The sequence below is a fragment of the Schistocerca gregaria genome, chromosome 10, assembly GCF_023897955.1.
Source record: "Schistocerca gregaria isolate iqSchGreg1 chromosome 10, iqSchGreg1.2, whole genome shotgun sequence".
Classification (NCBI taxonomy): domain Eukaryota; kingdom Metazoa; phylum Arthropoda; class Insecta; order Orthoptera; family Acrididae; genus Schistocerca; species Schistocerca gregaria.
The window spans coordinates 74960829-74980953 of NC_064929.1; the positions used below are offsets into that span (position 1 = coordinate 74960829).

Genomic DNA, 20125 nt, shown 5'->3' on the forward strand with positions numbered 1-20125 from the left:
CAAAGAAAACACTGATCAGACTGAGATAAGCACAAAAGAGGAGGCAGTATTCAGCTGCAAAAAAGCAATGGAAACTTGAACAGAAAAATGAATCAACAACAGAGAAGTCAAAGCTGGTGCTATATCCTTGAGATTGGGGGAGGAGAGAAAGACAGAAACAATTAGAAAAACTGTTACACCTGACGTCTAGGGTCCAAGTAAGCAGTGTGGTCAGGAAGGTAGGCTAGAATATGTTGAATGTTCAGCTTACCTGCTTTTGTAGAATGATTGTCTTTTTTAATCTCATAACCATTACATGAGCACACAGTATATGAATAATTAAAATAAAAAGATACTTAAGTTTGTAATTCTGAAAGCATTTTATTTAACAGTCAGCATATATTTTTTTCTTTATCACAGTAATTCGTGAAACTGATTATCTTCCTTAATATTTACAGTTCTTACATGGACACACAATAAATTTGCTCCTAGATTTTCCTAATTAATAAAAATACCATATAATATGGATTTATAATTTCAGAAACGTTTGGGAACAAATTGTTGTTATTTACAGCTCTTGCCAGGAAGCCAACAGAACAGTACATTGCAATTGTCAGTATTGTTAGAAGACATGGCACTGTTCCAACATCTTCTTTATGATGAAATCTCGGACAGTCGAGAATACTGCCTCAATATTTTTTGTATCTGAAAAATGAAGAAAAGTGAAAATAACACAAACTGATAACATATTCATTTATTTCTATAAAGGTTGACTGGTCAATGCATAGATAAAGTGCAGATAATCTGGAGTTGAATATTACTATTTAATTTTTTTGAAGGGCTGGTGGTTTAGTCAATAATTAATCTCGAATTTTTTTTTATAGGAATGACCTGCAGAAACTGCATGTGGTCTCAACAGACGACTACAGGCAAATTCAGAATGTTAAGCTGTGTAGGCGACCATGGCCCTTGCAGACACAGCTCACATGACAACTAAACAGGCCAACAAGTAGTTCATAGCTCACCATTTGACTCTTAATCTCACAAAGATTCATACTGTGGAACTTCAAACAAGCAACAGTGACCTTTCTAATTGTTAATAACAAAAGTCAATTTCAACTGAACTGTGGTATACAGAGTCACAAAACAAAGCACAAAAATAATTTTCACACAGGCTTTGATTCTTTGCTCATGGTCCAGAGTGGAGTTATGTGCTGTAGTGGAAAGACATTCAACAAACTCCTGTCTAACATACAGCAAGAAATTGGTAATTCATACCAATTCAAAGAAAATTAAACACATACCTCATTATGTACTCTTTCTACAAATTATCTCAATATTTAGATAGAGAGACTGGAAAGTTTTGTTAGCTACATTGACATGTTTGTTAAGGAGCTGTGAGACCATATCCATGCTGACATGCACTGACAATTGCTAAGGAACAGAGACGTTGTTCAACAGGAAGAAACACTAGTAATGATGGACAGCATGAAGACGTACAGTACATATGTAATAGAGATGGAATGCTATACTTACAATGGAAAATTGGCACGTGCTAGTAAGTCTCATGGTCTGACAATTCCATACAAACTTAATAATGAATACAGACAATTCATCCATCCTGGAATCTCAACCATTTTTGTCTGTTATTGACGTTGATACCGGCAAGGTACCAGGAATTCCAAGACTTTTGAGAATGTTATAATTTTAAGTTTGAAGTTAGGTACCAAGTGACAAAATAAATATTTTTTTCATGTATTATAATCACAAATTCACAATTTTTTGATTTTTTCTTCACTTGTACTGTAAAACCTACTTCTTGCCAAATTTTATGATTGTAGGTCAATGGGAAGTACCCTACAGGTTTTAATGAGTTAGTCTGCAAGTATCAAAATATGTGACACAAACAGCTGTATCTTTTGATTGCATTCACTTAGAAGCCTAACATTTTTACGCCTCCAAGGGACCATAAATTGTAGTATGTGATAATTTTCAACTTGTTACATGTATCAATTCCTGAGAAGAAACTGTCATAGCTGAAATACTGACAACAGGCAGTCTGGTAACAAATGCAAAAGAATTTTTTTCATGTGATATAATTACTAATTAAATCAAACAATGGAAAATCCAGGATGGAATGTAACAATAATATGAGAAGGAAAGAGGGAGAGAAAGATGGTGTGGGAAGTGCGGGAGAGAAAGAAGCAAAAGTACAGGGTGTGTCAAATCTAAAACTTCACAGTTTTGAAACTTCATACAAACTTATTTTTACAACATCTTGCCATCATTCTGTAAGAAAATAGTTCAAGTTTTGACTCAAATGGTGCACTAGTGCAGAATCATGCCACCACAAGTGTTAGCTCCAGATGCAGCAAAGATGGCTGCCTTTAGCAGTCCCAGGCAGGCTCACTACCTTTATGGGTGGTGTAAGTGTTTTATTGAGTAAGAAATACAGGAAACAAAAGAAAAGTTCGGAATGGGTATTAAAATCCATGGAGAAGAAATAAAAACTTTGAGGTTCGCCGATGACATTGTAATTCTGTCAGAGACAGCAAAGGACTTGGAAGAGCAGCTGAACGGAATGGACAGTGTCTTGAAAGGACGGTACAAGATGAACATCAACAAAAGCAAAACGAGGATAATGGAATGTAGTCGAATTAAGTCGGATGATGTCGAGGGAATTAGATTACGAAATGAGACACTTAAAGTAGTAAAGGAATTTTGCTATTTGGGGAGCAAACTAACTGACGATGGTCGAAGTAGAGAGGATATAAAATGTAGACTGGCAATGGCAAGGAAAACATTTTTGAAGAAGAAAAATTTGTTAACATCGAGTATAGATTTAAATGTCAGGAAGTCGTTTCTGAAAGTATTTGTATGGAGTGTAGCCATGTATGGAAGTGAAATGTGGTCGATAAATAGTTTAGACAAAAAGAGAATAGAAGCTTTTGAAATGTGGTGCCACAGAAGAATGCTGAAGATTAGATAGGTAGATCACATAACTAATGAGGAGGTATTGGGGAGAAGAGGAGCTTGTGGCACAACTTGACTAGAAGAAGGGATCGGTTGGTAGGACATGTTCTGAGGCATCAAGGGATCACCAATTTAGTATTGGAGGGCAGCGTGGAGGGTAAAAATCGTAGAGGGAGAGCAAGAGATGAATACACTAAGCAGATTCAGAAGGATGTAGGCTGCAGTAGGTACTGGGAGATGAAGAAGCTTGCACAGGATAGAGTAGCATTGAGAGCTGCTTCAAGCCAATCTCAGGACTGAAGACCACAACAACAACAAGTGTTTTATTGAAACTGGAATTTCTGTAAGACACATCAGATCCTCAGGTCATACACGAGTGTCTGAAGATGTAGAGCAAGTGAGATGAAGCTTTGTGAATAGCCCTACAAAATCAGACTGCACCTGAAGAGCTAGATGTCCCACAGGTGACTGTTTGTGGTGTGTAAAGAACACTGTTGCATCTCAAACAGTACACGTTTACAATGGTGAAAGAACTAAAAGGCACTGACTTTTGTGTGGAAATGTTACATTGGTCAGATGAAGATGGAGATGTGTTGACTTTTCACTTAAGTGGCAATGTTAATGAACACAACTCAGAGGATTTCAGGCAGTGAAAATCCATAAAGATATTTGGAACATGAATGTGATAGCCCAAAAGTGAATGTGTTTTGTAACTGAGGAAGAGCAAGGTTTATGAACCTTTCTTTTTCCAGGTGAAAAGTATCAACAGAATAGTGTACTTAGATGTGCTGGTAAACTTTTTAATTCCCCACATTGACAATGATGACCAAGATCACAGCATGCAGTATATTCGAGATAGTGCACTGCCATACTACATCTCAAGCACCAGGGATTTCCTAAATGTCCATTTGTTGTTTATTTCGGTCAGGGGTGTTCAACTATAAGGTTATAATGGGCCCCTAAATTCACTGGTACTGACACTTGTTTTCTTTTGGGGAGGCATAAAGGATACCGTGGTTGTTCGCCCCTTACCAGCTTCTCTAACAGAGCTGAGAGCCAGAATCCATCTCTTAACTGAACTAGTCACACCTGACATGCTGCATCAAGTTTAGCAAGAAATCAAATTCAGATGGAATGTGTGCCGTGTAACCAATGGAAGTTGCATTGAACCTGATCAGGTGTAAGGCGAAAAGGAGATTTTGCTATAGAAGTAATACACAAACCATGTCTGTAGGTTAAATGAATAAATCAATGTAAGTGTTCAGAGTTGTAAAGTCCTTTTTGATACACTCAATACTGGTGGAAGTGAGGTGAGATAACAGAGGGAATGGCACGTTATCAAATATTCTGGTTTATGAGACATTCAAAATAATACTATAAGCAGTATCCTGAAGAGAGAGAAGAAAGATAGTGTGTGTGAGAAAAAACAGTGCATATGATTTTGATAATAAAAATAAAATATATTAAATGTTTCAATGTAATAGTAATTTATTTACATTCGAGCTTAGTACACAGCTTTAGCATAAGGTTCTAGAAATTTTGCTTCCGCTGTTTTTCCCCCCAACACTTGAGGCTTTAATGAAACACATTGGATACACATGTATCATTCAAAATATTTTCCATCGCTGGCCACTACTTTCTCCAACCTTTTTTGGCAGTGTACGGATCCCGTTGTAATGTCACATGAGTATGTCCCATATAGTCGGATCTACTTTGCGTCACGTGAGTGTAGGGGAGTCGAAACCAGTAGTGACCTATGACGTCATATCAACTTGAGGAATTTTTTTTTTACATGTCACTCATTTCTAAATTTTATTGATTATTTACAAAGTAAAGATTTTAATTATGTACAACACTTAATAGGCAATGAGTTTTAATGAGATAGATGTAAATATGTTTTCACATAACAAATAACCTTGTTGCATTATGTTTTCTCTTTTAAGAACAAAAACATCCGTGTTGCTCGAGTGCGCGATCAAGAAGTCGTCGACTGCGGATCTGCTGTAACTATCATGAATGTCATAGAATTGTTAATTTAGAACCCGGAGTTGATTTAAAAATTATTCTAGCGGAACACGGTCTGACTTTGGTGCAAACAAATCGCGCGCGAACTCTCAAATATCGGCGCGCAGTTCAAGATACGCGGCTGGATATCGGGCGTTATCGTCGCGTGTATGTTTCAGTAACATTAACCGCAATTTACGGACATTAACTTGATAATAACTATCAAAGACTTATATGAGCGGCTTAGTAATCGTCTTGATGCTTAAAGCAAGCGAGAAGCGATTTACTGCCGGGATACGACAAGTATTAATCATTGCATAGTCAGCTTGTTGATACGTTGCTTAGCAACTGATAAACGGACAGTGATAGAATTACTGAAATGAACTTTTAAACATCAATGGCCACTACAAACTAATCAGAAACTAATTACTCTAACTGTGAGTGACTTCTGGTTTGGATGAGTCTTTTTTTTTATTTCAGCTAATTGGTATTAATAAACTTCTTTTGAAGTCGAAACTTCATCAATGGTGTCGCGCTCATTCCGTTCAGTAGAACGAAAGATAGTACTAGCTACGCTACTATTTATAGTTTTAAAAGAAGAGAGAGCAGATACCTGTTTTTCTTTTGAGAAATGTTCATACTTCAGTCATCAGTATTCTCAAACCAGAGGCACGAGTGACACTCCCTCACAGCACTACGATGTGAGATATGGCCGCAGTAGGAAGAAAGAAGAGGAAAGATCAGCGAAAGAAACGGAGCAAAGAGAGAAGGGGAGGTCACACCGTGTCAAAAAAATTGTTCATCTTTTGAAGCGATCCATGAATCGATCCAATTTGTGACTTCTTCATGAGATCGGAAGTGTTGGTCAGCCAGGCCATACGCCATTGATCTAAACAGGTGACAGTCAGAGCGAGCAATTTCTGGAGAATACGGCGGGTAGTGTAGGACTTCCCATTTTAACGTTTCCAAGTACGTTTTGACCTCTTTTGCAACGTGGGGTCGAGAGATGTCGTCCTACAAAATCATTTTATCGTGTCTCTCGCTGTATTGCGGCCGTTTGTCTCTTAATGCTCTGCTCAAACGCATTAATTGCATTAGATAACGAACACCTGCGATTGTTTCACTTGGTTTTAACACCTCATAGTACACGACGCCGAGCTGGTCCCACCAAATGCAGAGCATAATCTTGGAGTCGTGAATATTCGGTTTGGCCGTCACCGTGGAAGCATGGCCGGAATATCCGCATGGTTTTTTGCATTTAGGGTTATCATAATGAACCCATTTTTCGTTCCCGATCACAATGCGACGCAGAAATCCCTTCCGTTTTTGCCTCTGAAGCAACTGTTCGCCAACACACAAACGCCGTTCAATGTCCCTTGGTGTCAGCTCACACAGGACCCAAGTTTTTCTTCCTGATTCGTGCCCATAGCCTTCAGACATTTTGAAATGGCTTGCTGTGTCACTTCCACTAATCGTGTCAATTCTTCTTGAGTTTGAGGCTAGTCTTCACTCAGCAATGTCTCCAATTCTGCATCTTCGAAAACATTCTCTCTTCCAGCACTATGCCTGTCTACGACGTTAAAATCACTATTCTTGAAGCATTGAGACCACTCACAACACGCTCTTTCACTAATAGAGTCCTTATTATATGTACTTGAGAGCGTTCGATGAGACTCAGCCACTGTTTTTTTCATATTGAAACAAAACAGCAACACCTCCCGCAAATGACGAGAATTAGGCTCGTAAATTGTCATTTTCAATCACGAACAACTCAATGATGCAGACAAAAATCGACTAATGTTTGAATAAGGTTATGTTGACCGAGGACCAAGCTTTAAAAAAAAAAAAATTGAAAGGGATTCTTCAAAAAATTCGTAAAGTTCATACACCATGCAGTAGATTTAAGTACCTTAATAGCTACATACTCTCACAACTTTGACCGTGTTACAACTTACACGATATAAAATTGAAATGTGCACTTAGCAGTACCAGTAATTTATTAAGTATGAGGATTAGTATTACATGTGTGCAGATTTTATGGCTACTCAAGTGTGTCACTGAAGGGAATGGTGTTTCTTTCAGTTATATGTACTTGGACTTGTACATCATAAGCTGCTAAATAAATAAATAAATTTCGGTCTTTGTTTGGGAGGTCAGTCTTTCTGTTTACCTCCCCACTGCCCCCCCACCCCATCCCCTTCCCAGCGCCAGCCCTGGTGGGAGACCCTTCTGCCTGACTTCCCATACTCAGCTTCCTATGGTTTGCCAGTTTCACTGTTTGGCCACAAAAAACTGACACTTCATGAGTGTTGTCAAGAGGACAATTCAGGAGAGAGGAACAGTGAAGGAATAGCAACACTGACTCCTTTCTGCAGTGCTGGCGCTCTTACCTGTGTTTTGTGCTTACAACAGGTTAGTGCATAAGTTTGTAGTGTTTTTGTTTTGCATGTTGGTATTCTGGTTGCTATGGGTTTATTATCATTTGCCATTTTTTATTTGCAGTTCACTGGTACTATTTGAATTTACATTTTGTCCTTTGGCAATAGTGAGTAGAGCAGTGGAAGCTAGAAAACCAAGTGCCAATTGGAGAAATCAGAACATTTCTGGCATATTCTTCTGTTTGGGTTTAATAGAGGGATGGCAGCAGTTAAGGCACCATGTATGAGGATAATACCATAGGACAGAGCATGCCAAAAAAATTGTTTTCTTATTTTAAGGAGGACTGTTTTGACATTAGTGACTATCCACTGGCTTTGATGAAGATTGTTTGAATGTATTGATGCATAATTATCCATGTCAGTGTACCCGAGAACTGGCAATGTGATGAACTGTGATCATTCCACCATCATGTGACATTTGCATGTAAAGAGAAAAGTGCAGAAATTGTGTAAATGAGTACCACATGGTGTAATCCAAAATCTTAAAAATCAGCGGATGGCCATATGCGCATCTCTGCTGGCTCATGAACAGCAACCATTCCTATCTTGTGTCATTATTGGTGATGAGAAATAGCATCTTTATGTTAACATAAGGGAAATAAAGGAATGGCTGAGCCCAAACAAAGCAGAAACTCCTTGTATGAAAACCTGCGCACATCCACAAAAGATACATCTAGTGGAACAACAATGGTGTGGTATACTATGAATTGCTTCCCAGAGTTATGACTATCACTGTTGACATTTACTGTCAACAATTCACACATCTTGTAGATACAATCCAAGAACAATGACTGGGAAGACTGCGTGAGGTAATGCTACTGCACAATAATGCCCTCCCGCCATCTGCTAGACTGACAAAAGCACTGTATGGGAGATGGGCTGGGAAATCATTACACACCCACCTTATTCACCTGATATTGTGGCCTGAGATTTTCACTCTCTATCAAACACACTTCTGGATGGATATGTGCTGCGAACAGCACTCAACAAGTTCTTCACCTCAAAACCGTGTGATTTCTATAGTTGCTAGTTCTAAGTTGCACCAGCATTGGCAGACAGTTGTAAATAGTGAAAGAGAATATATTATTGATGACTAAATTCTGTGTTATGTATGTATGTTGTCTTTATTAAACTTATGGAAAACTGCTATGAACTTATGCACCAACAAAAGCAGGGATGGCACAAGTGGAAATCTTGGCATCACTCTTATGACTAGCATAAATTTTCTCCATTTTTGGCAGTACCAATAAAATGGGTCAGCTTATTGTGATAAAACTGTACAAGTGGACTGATGAATTGTGTCAAATTTATTGTTGACAGCAGATACCATCTCCCACCGCATGTGTGCCATTACCCATTCAAAATATTAGTTTACGGACTGAAATCCCATCCACCCGGGCTTGCCCTGACTTGAGCAGCTGAAAAGTATTGTGTGTTAAACATACACTATGTGATCAAAAGTATCTGGATACTTCCAAACACATACATTTTTCATATTAGGTGCATTGTGGTGCCACTTACTGCAAGGTACTCATATCAGCAATCTCAGTAGTCATTAGCCATCATGAAAGATCAGAATGGGGCACTCCACGGAACTCACGGACTTCAAATGTAGTCAGGTGATTGGGTGTCACTTGTGTCATACATCCATATGTGAGATTCCCACACTCCTAAACATCTGTAGGTCCACCATTTCCAGTGTGACAGTGAAGCAGAAATGTGAAGGGATACGTACAGCACAAAAGCGTACAGGCCGACTTCGTCTGTTGACTGACAGAGACCACCGACAGTTGAAGAGGGTCATAATGTGTAATAGGCAGACATCTATCCATACCATCACACAGGAATTCTAAACTGCATCCGGATCCACTGCAAGTATTATGACAGTTAGGTTGTAGGTGAGAAAACTTGGACTTCATGGTCGAGCGACTGCTCATGAGCCACACATCATGCTGGTAAATGCCAAATGAAGCTTTGCTTGGTGTAAGGAGTGTAAACATTGGACGATTGAACAGTGGAATAATGGTGAGCGGAGTGACGAATCATGGTACACAATGTGGCAATCCCATGGCAGGTTGCGGGTATGGGTAATTCCCAGTGAACATCAGCATGTGTAGTGCCAATGGTAAAATCCTGATTCTGTGGTGTTATGGTGTGGTCATGTTTCTCATGGAGGGGGCTTGTACCCCTTGTTGTTTTGCATGGCGCTATTTCAGCTTAGGCCTACATTAACGTTTTCAGCACTGATGAAGAGGAATTCGGGGATGGTGATTGCATCTTTCAACACAATCAAGCACCTGTTCAAAATGCACGGCCTGTGGCAGAGCGGTTACATGACAGTAACATCCTTATAATGAACTGGCCTGCATAGAGTCCTGACCTAAATTCTATAGAACAGCTTTGGGATATTTTGGAATGACAAGTTTGTGCCAGGCCTCACTGACCGACATTGATACCTCTCCTCAGTGCAGCACTCTGTGAAGAATGCGCTACTATTCCCCAAGAAACCTCCCAGCACCTGATTGAACACATGCCTGCAAGAGTGGAAGTTGCCATCAAGGCTAAGGGTGGGCAAACACCATATTGAATTCCAGCATTACTGATGGGTGGTGACACAAACTTGCAAGTCATTTTCAGCCAGGTGTCCAGATGCTTTTGATCACACAGTGTATCTAGAATTCCTTACCATTTGTGGACACTTTAGTTTTCATGCTACATTATTTTCTGAAGATTAGAAAGTTAACTGTGAAATCTGAAAACTGATGTCAAGGAGCATTTAAACACTTACTCACCTAGAGCAAATCCATGTGGGTAACACAGTACCACATAACAGAAATCAGCAGTCACAATAGCTTTCAAGCACTAGCTCGCTTCTCCAACAATAGTACACTCCTTCACACACACACACACACACACACACACACACACACACAGACACACACACACACACACACACACACACACATGTCAAGCACTAGCTCACTTCTCCAACAATAGTACACTCCTTCACACACACACACACGGTAGTGTGCTTTTGGGTGTCGGTGGCTGTGTGTGTTAATGTGTGTAATACTGATGGACAAAAGAACTAGTGCTAAAAGGTAATGTGAATGCTGTTTTCTGTTACGTGTCACTGGACTCCATGCATCTATTTGTTATAGATAAGTGGTTGCCATTCCCTTATTTTTTGTTTCTCCATCCAGGAATTTCCACGATTGTTACTCTCTTCCATTAAAATGTTAACTGGGGAGGTGGAGTCATGAGCTTGCCTCCTACATTCTCCCATTTACTCCCCTTTACACCTACATCTTTAATACTAATGTTCTCTAGCACTCTAAGAAAAGCATATGTTAACGTTGATGTTCTTTTCTGTACACATTTCATAACTACATCATTGTTTTCACTCTGCCCTCTTATAACATACCATTACTCCATTGTGCACCTCATATGTTCCAGTTACTGTCATACTGAAGGATAGAGATTTTTCTCACCTGTCGCACAGGTGTAGCGTATGTAAACACCCTTGTTGTCATCGTTCCTTTCCTTTTCACAGCACTCCTGGAACTTATCTGCAATAAAGTTCTTTGCTGCTTCTGCATCCTGTTTGGGTCCTGCAACATATTTACCATAAATTATCTGCAGGTTGTCGAGAAAGACAGAGTTTTGTTGTGGAAGATAACATGATGTATTCCTATAAACGTGTGACAAAAAGTCAGGTAAGTAATGGTTGTTTTTTTTATTTATTTACTTAACTGAGGTAAACTGTTCTGACTAAATTAGGACTTTTGACATGACTTGATGTTGGAACAGATCAAGCTGCTATTGTTGCTCTCCTATTTAATAACAATATTTGTATTTTTCCCTTTTTTTCCTTTTCGAGTCTAGTTACCTGTATCAGTATATGTAGTGTACACCCAAATCTGTCAAGATATTTTTAGACAACATTTCATGTTAATGTGTTATTTGGATGGTATTTTTCAGTGTGCTGATTACAATAATGTGTTTAGTTTTACTGAAAACCGTATTGATTAAAAGTAAGGAATATTTTCAATTATCATTACCCCATGGAGTAGTAGTTTTGGACATACTGACACATACTATTAGAAAGTTATGACTCTAGACTTAACAGCACATACTTTAATTTTCCAATAACTAATTAACTTAACAGATAATACTGAACTCGAGACACACCCAAAATTACAATCGACTTTTGTGCTGTTACACCTTTTCAATTCCCAAGTTCACTATCATTGTCTGGTTACCCTAATTTATCTGGAGTACAAAATGACACCTATCATTAACCAGTTAAACACTAACTAGAAATTTGCATAATTTATTATTACTTCAGGTATGTGAAATATACTTGTAATTAGGTAATTATGAGTGTAGGCATACAAAATAGTACCATAACCTTTTGTAATTTACGTACTTATGTGAACCAAGTCATTGTTGGAACACATAATGCAGCTACTATAATAGATCTCAATCTTACAGTTTTAGAACTCAATATGTGTTTTCCAGAATTCTAAAACCTCCCTTACACCACTTTATAAATATCCCTTCCAAACCAATAATCCTCACTCCACGTAGAGCAATCTCACAAGTACTGTCTCTGCACAAGAAGAGCCCAAGCAAGCTCACAGAGGAGCAACAACTATGGAATGAGTATGCATATCACAATCATTATTTTAATATCTCCGTTTCAGTATCCACAATTTGTAAAGTTAGATCCTACAAAATACTTAGTTAATGTTTCAATGCAAATTTTTTGCTTATTTAGATCAAGTTTTGCAGCATGAGATATAAAAGTCTGTCCACCATCTGGTGTGGAACAAGTAACAGTCTCCTGGCATTTTTCTTTTAACAATAAGTGTTAGTGAAATAGTTTGATTGATACAAGTGTAAACGTTTACACTTGCATGAATGTCTGTCGTGACCTACACAGAGTACTGTGTTCATATTACTAATTTGTATACACTGTCAAGTTTATGACAAGTACTGCCACTGAAATTTCCTGATTGTGGGGTCTAGCCTGCGATTATTGATATATGAATAGAAGTTTTAGGAAACTGGCCTTATCCAACAAGTCAGTTCAAAATTAGTAAATGTGTAACAAGTGAAATGAAAACCAATGGTGTTGTGCTCATTATTTTATAACACTATTCAGTACCGTACGCGGCTCGTGGTCTTGCAGTAGCATTCTTGCTTCCCACGCACGGGTTCCCAGGTTCGATTCCCGGTGGGGTCAGGGATTTTCTCTGCCTCAAGATGACTGGGTGTTGTGTGTCTTTCATCATCATTTCATCCTCATTCACTCGCAAGTCGCTGTAGAGGCGTTAAAGAACTTGTGGAGCGGCGGCCAAACTGTCCTGCGAGGGGTCTCATGGCCACCAATGCCATACGCTCATTATTATTATTATTATTAACATTCGATACCCAAAAAGTTTCCAATTAGGAGGCAGTGAATTAATGCACTACCAAGAACCACAAGATGAGGCTGGAACCAGTTTAGAACCTTCACAGTTTGCCTCATTAGAAGTTGTAATCATGCAAATAAGCTGATGCCATTGGTAGCAACTTTACTCCTGTGTTTTAGTTTTAGATCTGAATATGACCCAGTTTGGCCAAAACTATCACAGTTAAATTAAAAATGTAATCTAGACTGTTTTCTTCAGACAGTGTAGTCTTATCAATTTAGATCTAAATAGATTGCTAGTCACCATAAAATTGACATGTTGAATTGCAGACAAGCATGACAAAAAGATTGTTAGACACTTAGCTTTGCTGATATTTAAACCTGCAGTTTCCATTGTTAGAGCTAAATAAAAGCTTATGAACTGCCATACTGCTCTCTGAAGTTAATAAAGTGCATAGAAGACGTTACAAACTCCTTATTTTAAGACACTTGCTCTTCATATGAACACCCTTACCTTCCAATAAATTTGAGGCACTGATTTAAAGCATTGACGTGCAATGGCTATTCAGAAAGTAACTTCCATTTTCATGCTATTTGTTGACCTTGCAAACAATATTAATAGTAACTTAGGACTTTTTACAGATGATGCAGTTATCTGCATGAAGTACCATCTGCAAAAACTGCAACAATATTTCAGAGTGGTGCAAAGCTTGGCAACTTCCATTAAATGTTCGGAAATGTGAAATTTAGCATTATACGAAACAAAATGGTGTTGTATGTTCTGACTACAATATCAGTGAGTCGCAATTGGAATTCATAAACTTATGTAAATGCTTGGGTATAACAGTACCTGGGTATATGAAATGGGAAGATTAACAGTATAGGAAAAGATAGGTTGCTACTTATCAGAATGAAGTCACATCAAGTTGCAGATAGGCGTGATTAAAAGTTTTCGGCCATAGCCTTCACCAATAAACACACACACACACACACACACACACACACACACACACACACACACACACACACACACACACACACACTATAAACAGTGTGGGGGACGAGAATGGGGGGATATGATAGGACATAGGCGGTGGAAAATGGTGGGTGGAGGGTGTGGAGACAGTATGTTACTTTAGGTTGAGGCCAGGATAATTATGGGAGCAAAGAATGTGTTGTAAGGACAACTTCCATCTGTGCAGTTCAGAAAAGCTGGTGGTGGAGGGAAGGATCCAGATGGCTCCAGTGGTGAAGCAGTCATTGAAATCAAGTGTGTTACATTCAGCTGCATATTGTGCCACAGGGTTGTCTACCGGGTCCACCAGAAAAATGTATACACATTTTTAAGGAACAAAAAGTATTACTTATGTGTTTATTTTACATTTAATAATTGATCACACATCTTGTACAACCTTCAGATTAGCACACGGTTATTTTAAATGTTCAAAATGTTCACTGTTGGCAGCTATACATGTAACAGAACAATGAGTGGTTGCTGCAACTACGTCAGTCAGTGATACAGTGGAGATCGCTGCACATGTTGCTGTAATCTCCTGGAAAATTTCCTCCAGCATGCATGGCTTACATTGATAGACATTATCTTTCACAGTTCCCCACAATTAAAAGTCCATAGGTGTTAGATCTGGTGACTGGAGAGAACTCAATGGGCCCTCTTTGTCCAATCCAATGCCCCAGAAAATTGTCATCCAGGGAAGATTGTACATCTAGGTGGTAGTGTGGTGGCGCTCCATCTAGTTGGTAGAAGACCTCTTCATCAGTTCCATAAAGTGCATGTATACCTTGCAAAATTGATGTGCGTAACATTTCTAGGTACACTTATCCAGAGACAGTAGTATCAAAGAAAAAGGGTCCTACTAAGCCCCTCGATGATAATCCAGATCACATATGAAGCCCTACTAGATTGACTGCTTTATCCACATAAACATGCAGATTTTTCAGTGCCCAGTACACACTGTTACACCGATTCACGGTTTGATCAAGTTTAAATTGCGCCTTGCCACTCGACACTACATTCGACACAAATTGCTCATCATCAGTTACCATTTGCTGATACCATTTGCAAAACTGCATTTGATGACCAGAATTGCCATCATTAATAGCGTGCAGTAAATGTGGAATGTAAACTTTCCACTTTGCAGCTTTCAGAATTCTTCATACTCTTGTACTGCTAACACCCACTTCTCGTGCACATTGGCTAGCAGACTTCTGTGAAGAATTAACAACCATTTCCGGCACAAGTGCCAATGAAGCTGGACTTGTAGCTGTACACTGTCTTCCTGATCTTCCTTTGTGAATATCACAAATCGTTCCGTGCAGTTCAAACTTGTCAGTGATGTATTTAATTATTAGGTGGGTTGGCAGTTCTGTTTCAAACTCCCGCCTCCATTGGTGTTGCACATCAACGGCACTATCAGACTTGAAAAACCACTTCACTATACATTTTTGTTGCTTCAGTGTCAAGTGTGCTCCAGCCATCTTGTTTTCTCTATAACTAGATGAAAGTACTAACATCTGTTGAGCCAAAGACGATATTACAATACACTCAAAACTCAAATCGAATGACAATATCGGTATCTCGATAGAGCCCGACAAAGAGTGAATACATTTTCCTGGCGGACTCTGTATTTTGCTCTTGGGCACAGTTTGGTGGCTGTTCATACTGGTGGACAACTGTTTCATAGTCATACCAATATAAAAAGCTGTGCAATGATTGCAGCAATGCTGGTAAATAACATGTTTGCTTTCACAGGGGGGGGGGGGGATAAATCTGTGACAGGACTGGAATAGAAAGTGCTGGGTGGGTGGATTGGGCAGATTTTGTACTTGGGTCTTCCACGGGGCTACGATCCTTGTGGCAGGGGGTCGGGATTGGGAGTGGCATAGGGATCAACTAAGATGTTGTTGAGGTTGGGTGGGTGACGGAATACAACTTTAGGAGGGGTTAGAAGTATCTCGGGTAGGATGTCGCTCATTTCAGGCATGTTGAAGGTAATCAAAGGCCTGGTGAAGGATGTGGTTCAGGTGTTCCAGTCTGGAGTTGTACTGGGCGATGCAGGTGACACTCCTTAGTGACTGGTTTTTGAGAGTGGTGGGAGGATTGGGGTTGTGAGGGGAAATGGCACAGGAGATCTGTTTGCGGACTAGGTCTGTGGTATAGTGTCTGTCTGTGAAGGCCTTGATGAGACCCTCAGCATACTGAACAAGAGAGTTTTTGTCATTGCACATACACCGTTCCTGGGTAGCCAGGCTATATGGGAAGGATGTTTTGGTCTGAAAGGGATGACAGCTGTCAAAATGCAGTTACTGTTTTTACAGTTTCTAACTCACAATTCGACAAGAACCGATATTTTGATCAGACAGAATGGGCATATTATAAGCAAGACGGAACAGTTCAAGTTCCTAGGTGTTCGGATAGATAGTAAGCTGTTGTGGAAAGCCCATGTCCAGGATCTTATTCATAAATTAAATGCTGCTTTATTTACCATTAGAACAGTATCTGAAATAAGTGACAGTTCAACACAAAAAGTCATCTAGTTCGCATATTTTCATATGCTTATGTCATATGGTATTATTTTTCAGGGTAATTCTTCTGATTAAAAAAGGGTATTTTTTGCTAAAAAATGGGCTGTTCGAGCTATATGTGGTGTACGTTAGAGAACCTCTTGTCGACCCCTATTCAATAATCTGGGAATTCTGACATTGCCCTCACAGTATATATTTTCTTTAATGTCATTTGTTGTTAGCAATATTAGCTTATTCCCAAGAGTTAGCAGCATTCACTCAGTTAATACTAGGCAGAAATCAGATCTGCATGTGGAATGCTCTTCCTTGACTCTTGTGCAGAAAGGAGTGCAGTATTCTGCTGCATCCATTTTCAATAACCTACCACAAGAACTCAAAAATATTAGCAGTAGCCCAAACACTGGTGGATTTAATTGGACAGAGGTGTGGATGGAGCTGTCAGAGAGGAGGAGATCTCAACATCTAAGAAGGTAGCACACCGGGTTGAGGAAGACCACATCAAGTAGATGGGAGAAAAGGTGTTGAGGTTGTGAAGGAACAAAGATGAAATGTCTTGGTCCAGAGTCCTGATTACAGTGAACCTGGACCAGACTAGGAAAATCTCCTCTAGACAGCCCATAAAAAGGTTGACATAGAAAGGTGCCAAATCTGTGGAACATCCACGGGCACTTGCATGGCACTACCTGGGCCATGTGGATCCTTCCCTCCACCACCAGCTTTCCTGAACTGCGCAGATGAAAGTTATCCTTGTGACACATTTTCTGCTCTCATAATTATCGGGGCCTCAACCTACAGTAACGATCTGTCTCCACACCCTCCACCCAACAGTTTCCATCCCCTATGTCCTATCATCTCCTACCCATTCTCAACTCCCATCCTGTCTATTTGCAGCCCTCTGTCAATGCATCCACCCATCTTTCCCCACCCCTCTCATTTTTTGTTCCTTTTTTCTCCCACCTCCGTGCCCCACAACCTCCTGCACTGCACCTGTTGGAGTCTGGCCCCTGCACATTCCACCAGACAGCGTTTGTCTCTCTCCCCACCTGTACACTATTATCCCTTCCCCATGCCCTTCCCTTTACTCTTCCCCACCATATTCAGATTGCTGTTTGCATCCCACATGATGCATTCTGGTCCAAGATCCTGGAGTTGGTGGTCACATGTGCACCGAAAACTACATGTAAGTGTCTTTTAATTGTACCTGTCTGCAACTTGACATGCCTTCTTTATGGTAAGTAGCAATCTATCTTTTCCTACATTGTTGATATCCCTACCTGGAGTTTCCATTGTTTGAAATGGGAAGATTACATATATACAGTTGTAGGTAAAGCAGATCACAGACTTTGGTTCATTGGTAGAATACTAAGGAAATGCAACCAGAGATTGCTTACAAAATGCTTATACAACCCTTCATACAGTAGTGTTCAAATGTGTGAGACTTGTACCAAATAGGACTAGCAGGGTGTGATATGGCAGAATGATAAAACCAATACTTACAAAGGGAAACAAAGGCAGCTTAGAAAACTATTGATGTAGAACCCTTTTACCAGTTATATCAAAAATATTTGAATGAGTTTATACACAGAACATCATTCCATTTCTAATGAAATGTGAATTGATCAATATGAATTGGTTTGGCTTCCAGAAAGACAAATGCACCATAGGTGGAGACATAAATCTCATCACCAGCTTAGGCTCTAAAAAGTAAATGTATAGGAGTATGTATGGATCTAACAAAGGCATCTGAGAGACCACAAAACTTAAATATAATTATTAGGAGTATGTGATGTAAGAGGGAATGTGGGAGACTCGATCCTGTCATACCTGACAAACCAGAGACAATATACAGAAATCACAAAAATGTCAGGAGGAAAATCTGAAGTAAGAGCCCTGTGCTTTTCTGTGACAAAGGAATTAATTCTTGGTGCATTGCTTTTCATTTTGTATACAGGTCACACCCCAAACGTCATTAATTGTGGCAAGATAGCACTTATGCAGATGACACAACTCTACTGTTCCTGAATAAAGACACAGAAAATCTAGAAGTAAAAGCCTATTTAGGAGCAAATATTGCTGTTCATATATTTCCTGAACTAAATTTGCGTAACAACATTACAAAAAAACTCTACCTAAATTTTAAACTAAAAAAAGCCTTCACAGTTTAGCAAGCCTATCAATATTTTCATAGATGAGTGCATAGCAGAAAACTAACAAATACATTAAATCCCGTAGAATAATAATTGAAAAAATGTAAATTGGGGTAAACACATTAAACATATAAGTGGTAGAATCTGTTCAGTCCTATGTGTACTGCACAAACTGAGATACCTAAAAGACATAAATGTTTCTATGTACTAGTAAATAAAATAGAAAGAAACTTCCACATGGGAAAAATATATTAAAAACAAAGATTCCAAGACTTACCAAGCGGGAAAGCGCCGGCAGACAGGCACATGAACAAAACACACAAACACACACACAGAATTACGAGCTTTCGCAACTGGCAGTTGCTTCGTCAGGAAAGAGGGAAGGAGAGGGAAAAATGAAAGGATGTGGGTTTTAAGGGAGAGGGTAAGGAGTCATTCCAATCCCGGGAGCGGAAAGACTTCCCTTAGGGGAAAAAAAGGACAGGTGTACACTCGCGCGCACACACACACACACACACACACACACACACACACACACACACACATATCCATCCGCACATACACAGACACAAGCAGACATATGTTCATGTGCCTGTCTGCCGGCCCTTTCCCGCTTGGTAAGTCTTGGAATCTTTGTTTTTAATATATTTTTCTATGTACTAGTCCATTTGAAATTAAGTTATGGTATAATTTATGGGGAGGCATCACCAAAACAACTTTAATAGAATAGTTAAACAACAGAAAAGAGCAATAAGGAGGATAGCCATCCTTAAATGGAGAGAGAAATGTAGGCCAGCATTAAAAGCTCTTAAAATCCTAATACTGCCCAGCATATACCTCCACGAACTCATGTGTTGGACAAAATTCAAATATGCTTCCGATACTCAAAACAACACAACTGTGAAACAAGAAATGAGACTTTCATGAGCCCATACACAACAGCACAATGCCATCACATACAGGACCAAACTCCCTGGGAAAACTGCCTTCAAACAACAAAAATATATTTTAAAAAATCTCTCTACTCTTATTTGATAGAAAATTGTCACTGTAGAATTAATGAGTTTACAAGCACTACAGTTAAATTATAAGACAAACTGCAATGCAATTACTGTATCAAAAAGAAATGTCACTTACATATACATGTACAAATAGCATAATGATGTAAACAATAATTGTAATTTAGCACGGAATAGGCCTAGAATATTATTGTAAAAATTCATAATATGCTAAATGCTTAGCAAACAATGTATGCTCATCAGTGCATGCAATATAGGCCTAACTGTGCCTGACTTGCCCACGAAAGGCAAAGGTCCTGAGTTTGAGTCTCAGTCCGGCACACAGTTTTAATCTGCCAGGAAGTTTCAATCAATCAGATGTTGGAAAGTTTTTTGGGGAATGGCAGCCCATTCTTCCCAGAGTGCTGCACTGAGGAGAGATATCCATGTACACTGGTGAGGCCTGGTACAAAGTTGGCGTTTAAAAACATCCCAAAGGTGTTCTATAGGATTCAGGTCAGGACTCTTTGCAGGCCAGTCCAATACAGGGATGTTATTGTCATGTCACCACTCCACCGCAGACCATGCATTCTGAACAGATGCTCAATTGTGATGAAAGATGCATTC

The 20125-nt window shown here is 39.3% G+C and overlaps 1 protein-coding gene across 1 annotated transcript in view; it reads right to left on the reverse strand.

The window, feature by feature from the left end:
* Positions 1–376: 376 nt before the first annotated feature.
* Positions 377–20125, reverse strand: part of LOC126293762 (guanine nucleotide-binding protein subunit alpha-11-like) — a 137041-nt gene continuing 117292 nt past the window's right edge. Inside the window, exons 7-8 of the mRNA XM_049987140.1 lie at positions 10886–11005; positions 377–684 (exon numbers count right to left, since the gene is read on the reverse strand). Of these exons, the coding sequence (XP_049843097.1) occupies positions 602–684; positions 10886–11005 (203 nt within the window). The 3' untranslated portion in view covers positions 377–601. The remainder of the gene's footprint in view (positions 685–10885; positions 11006–20125) is intronic.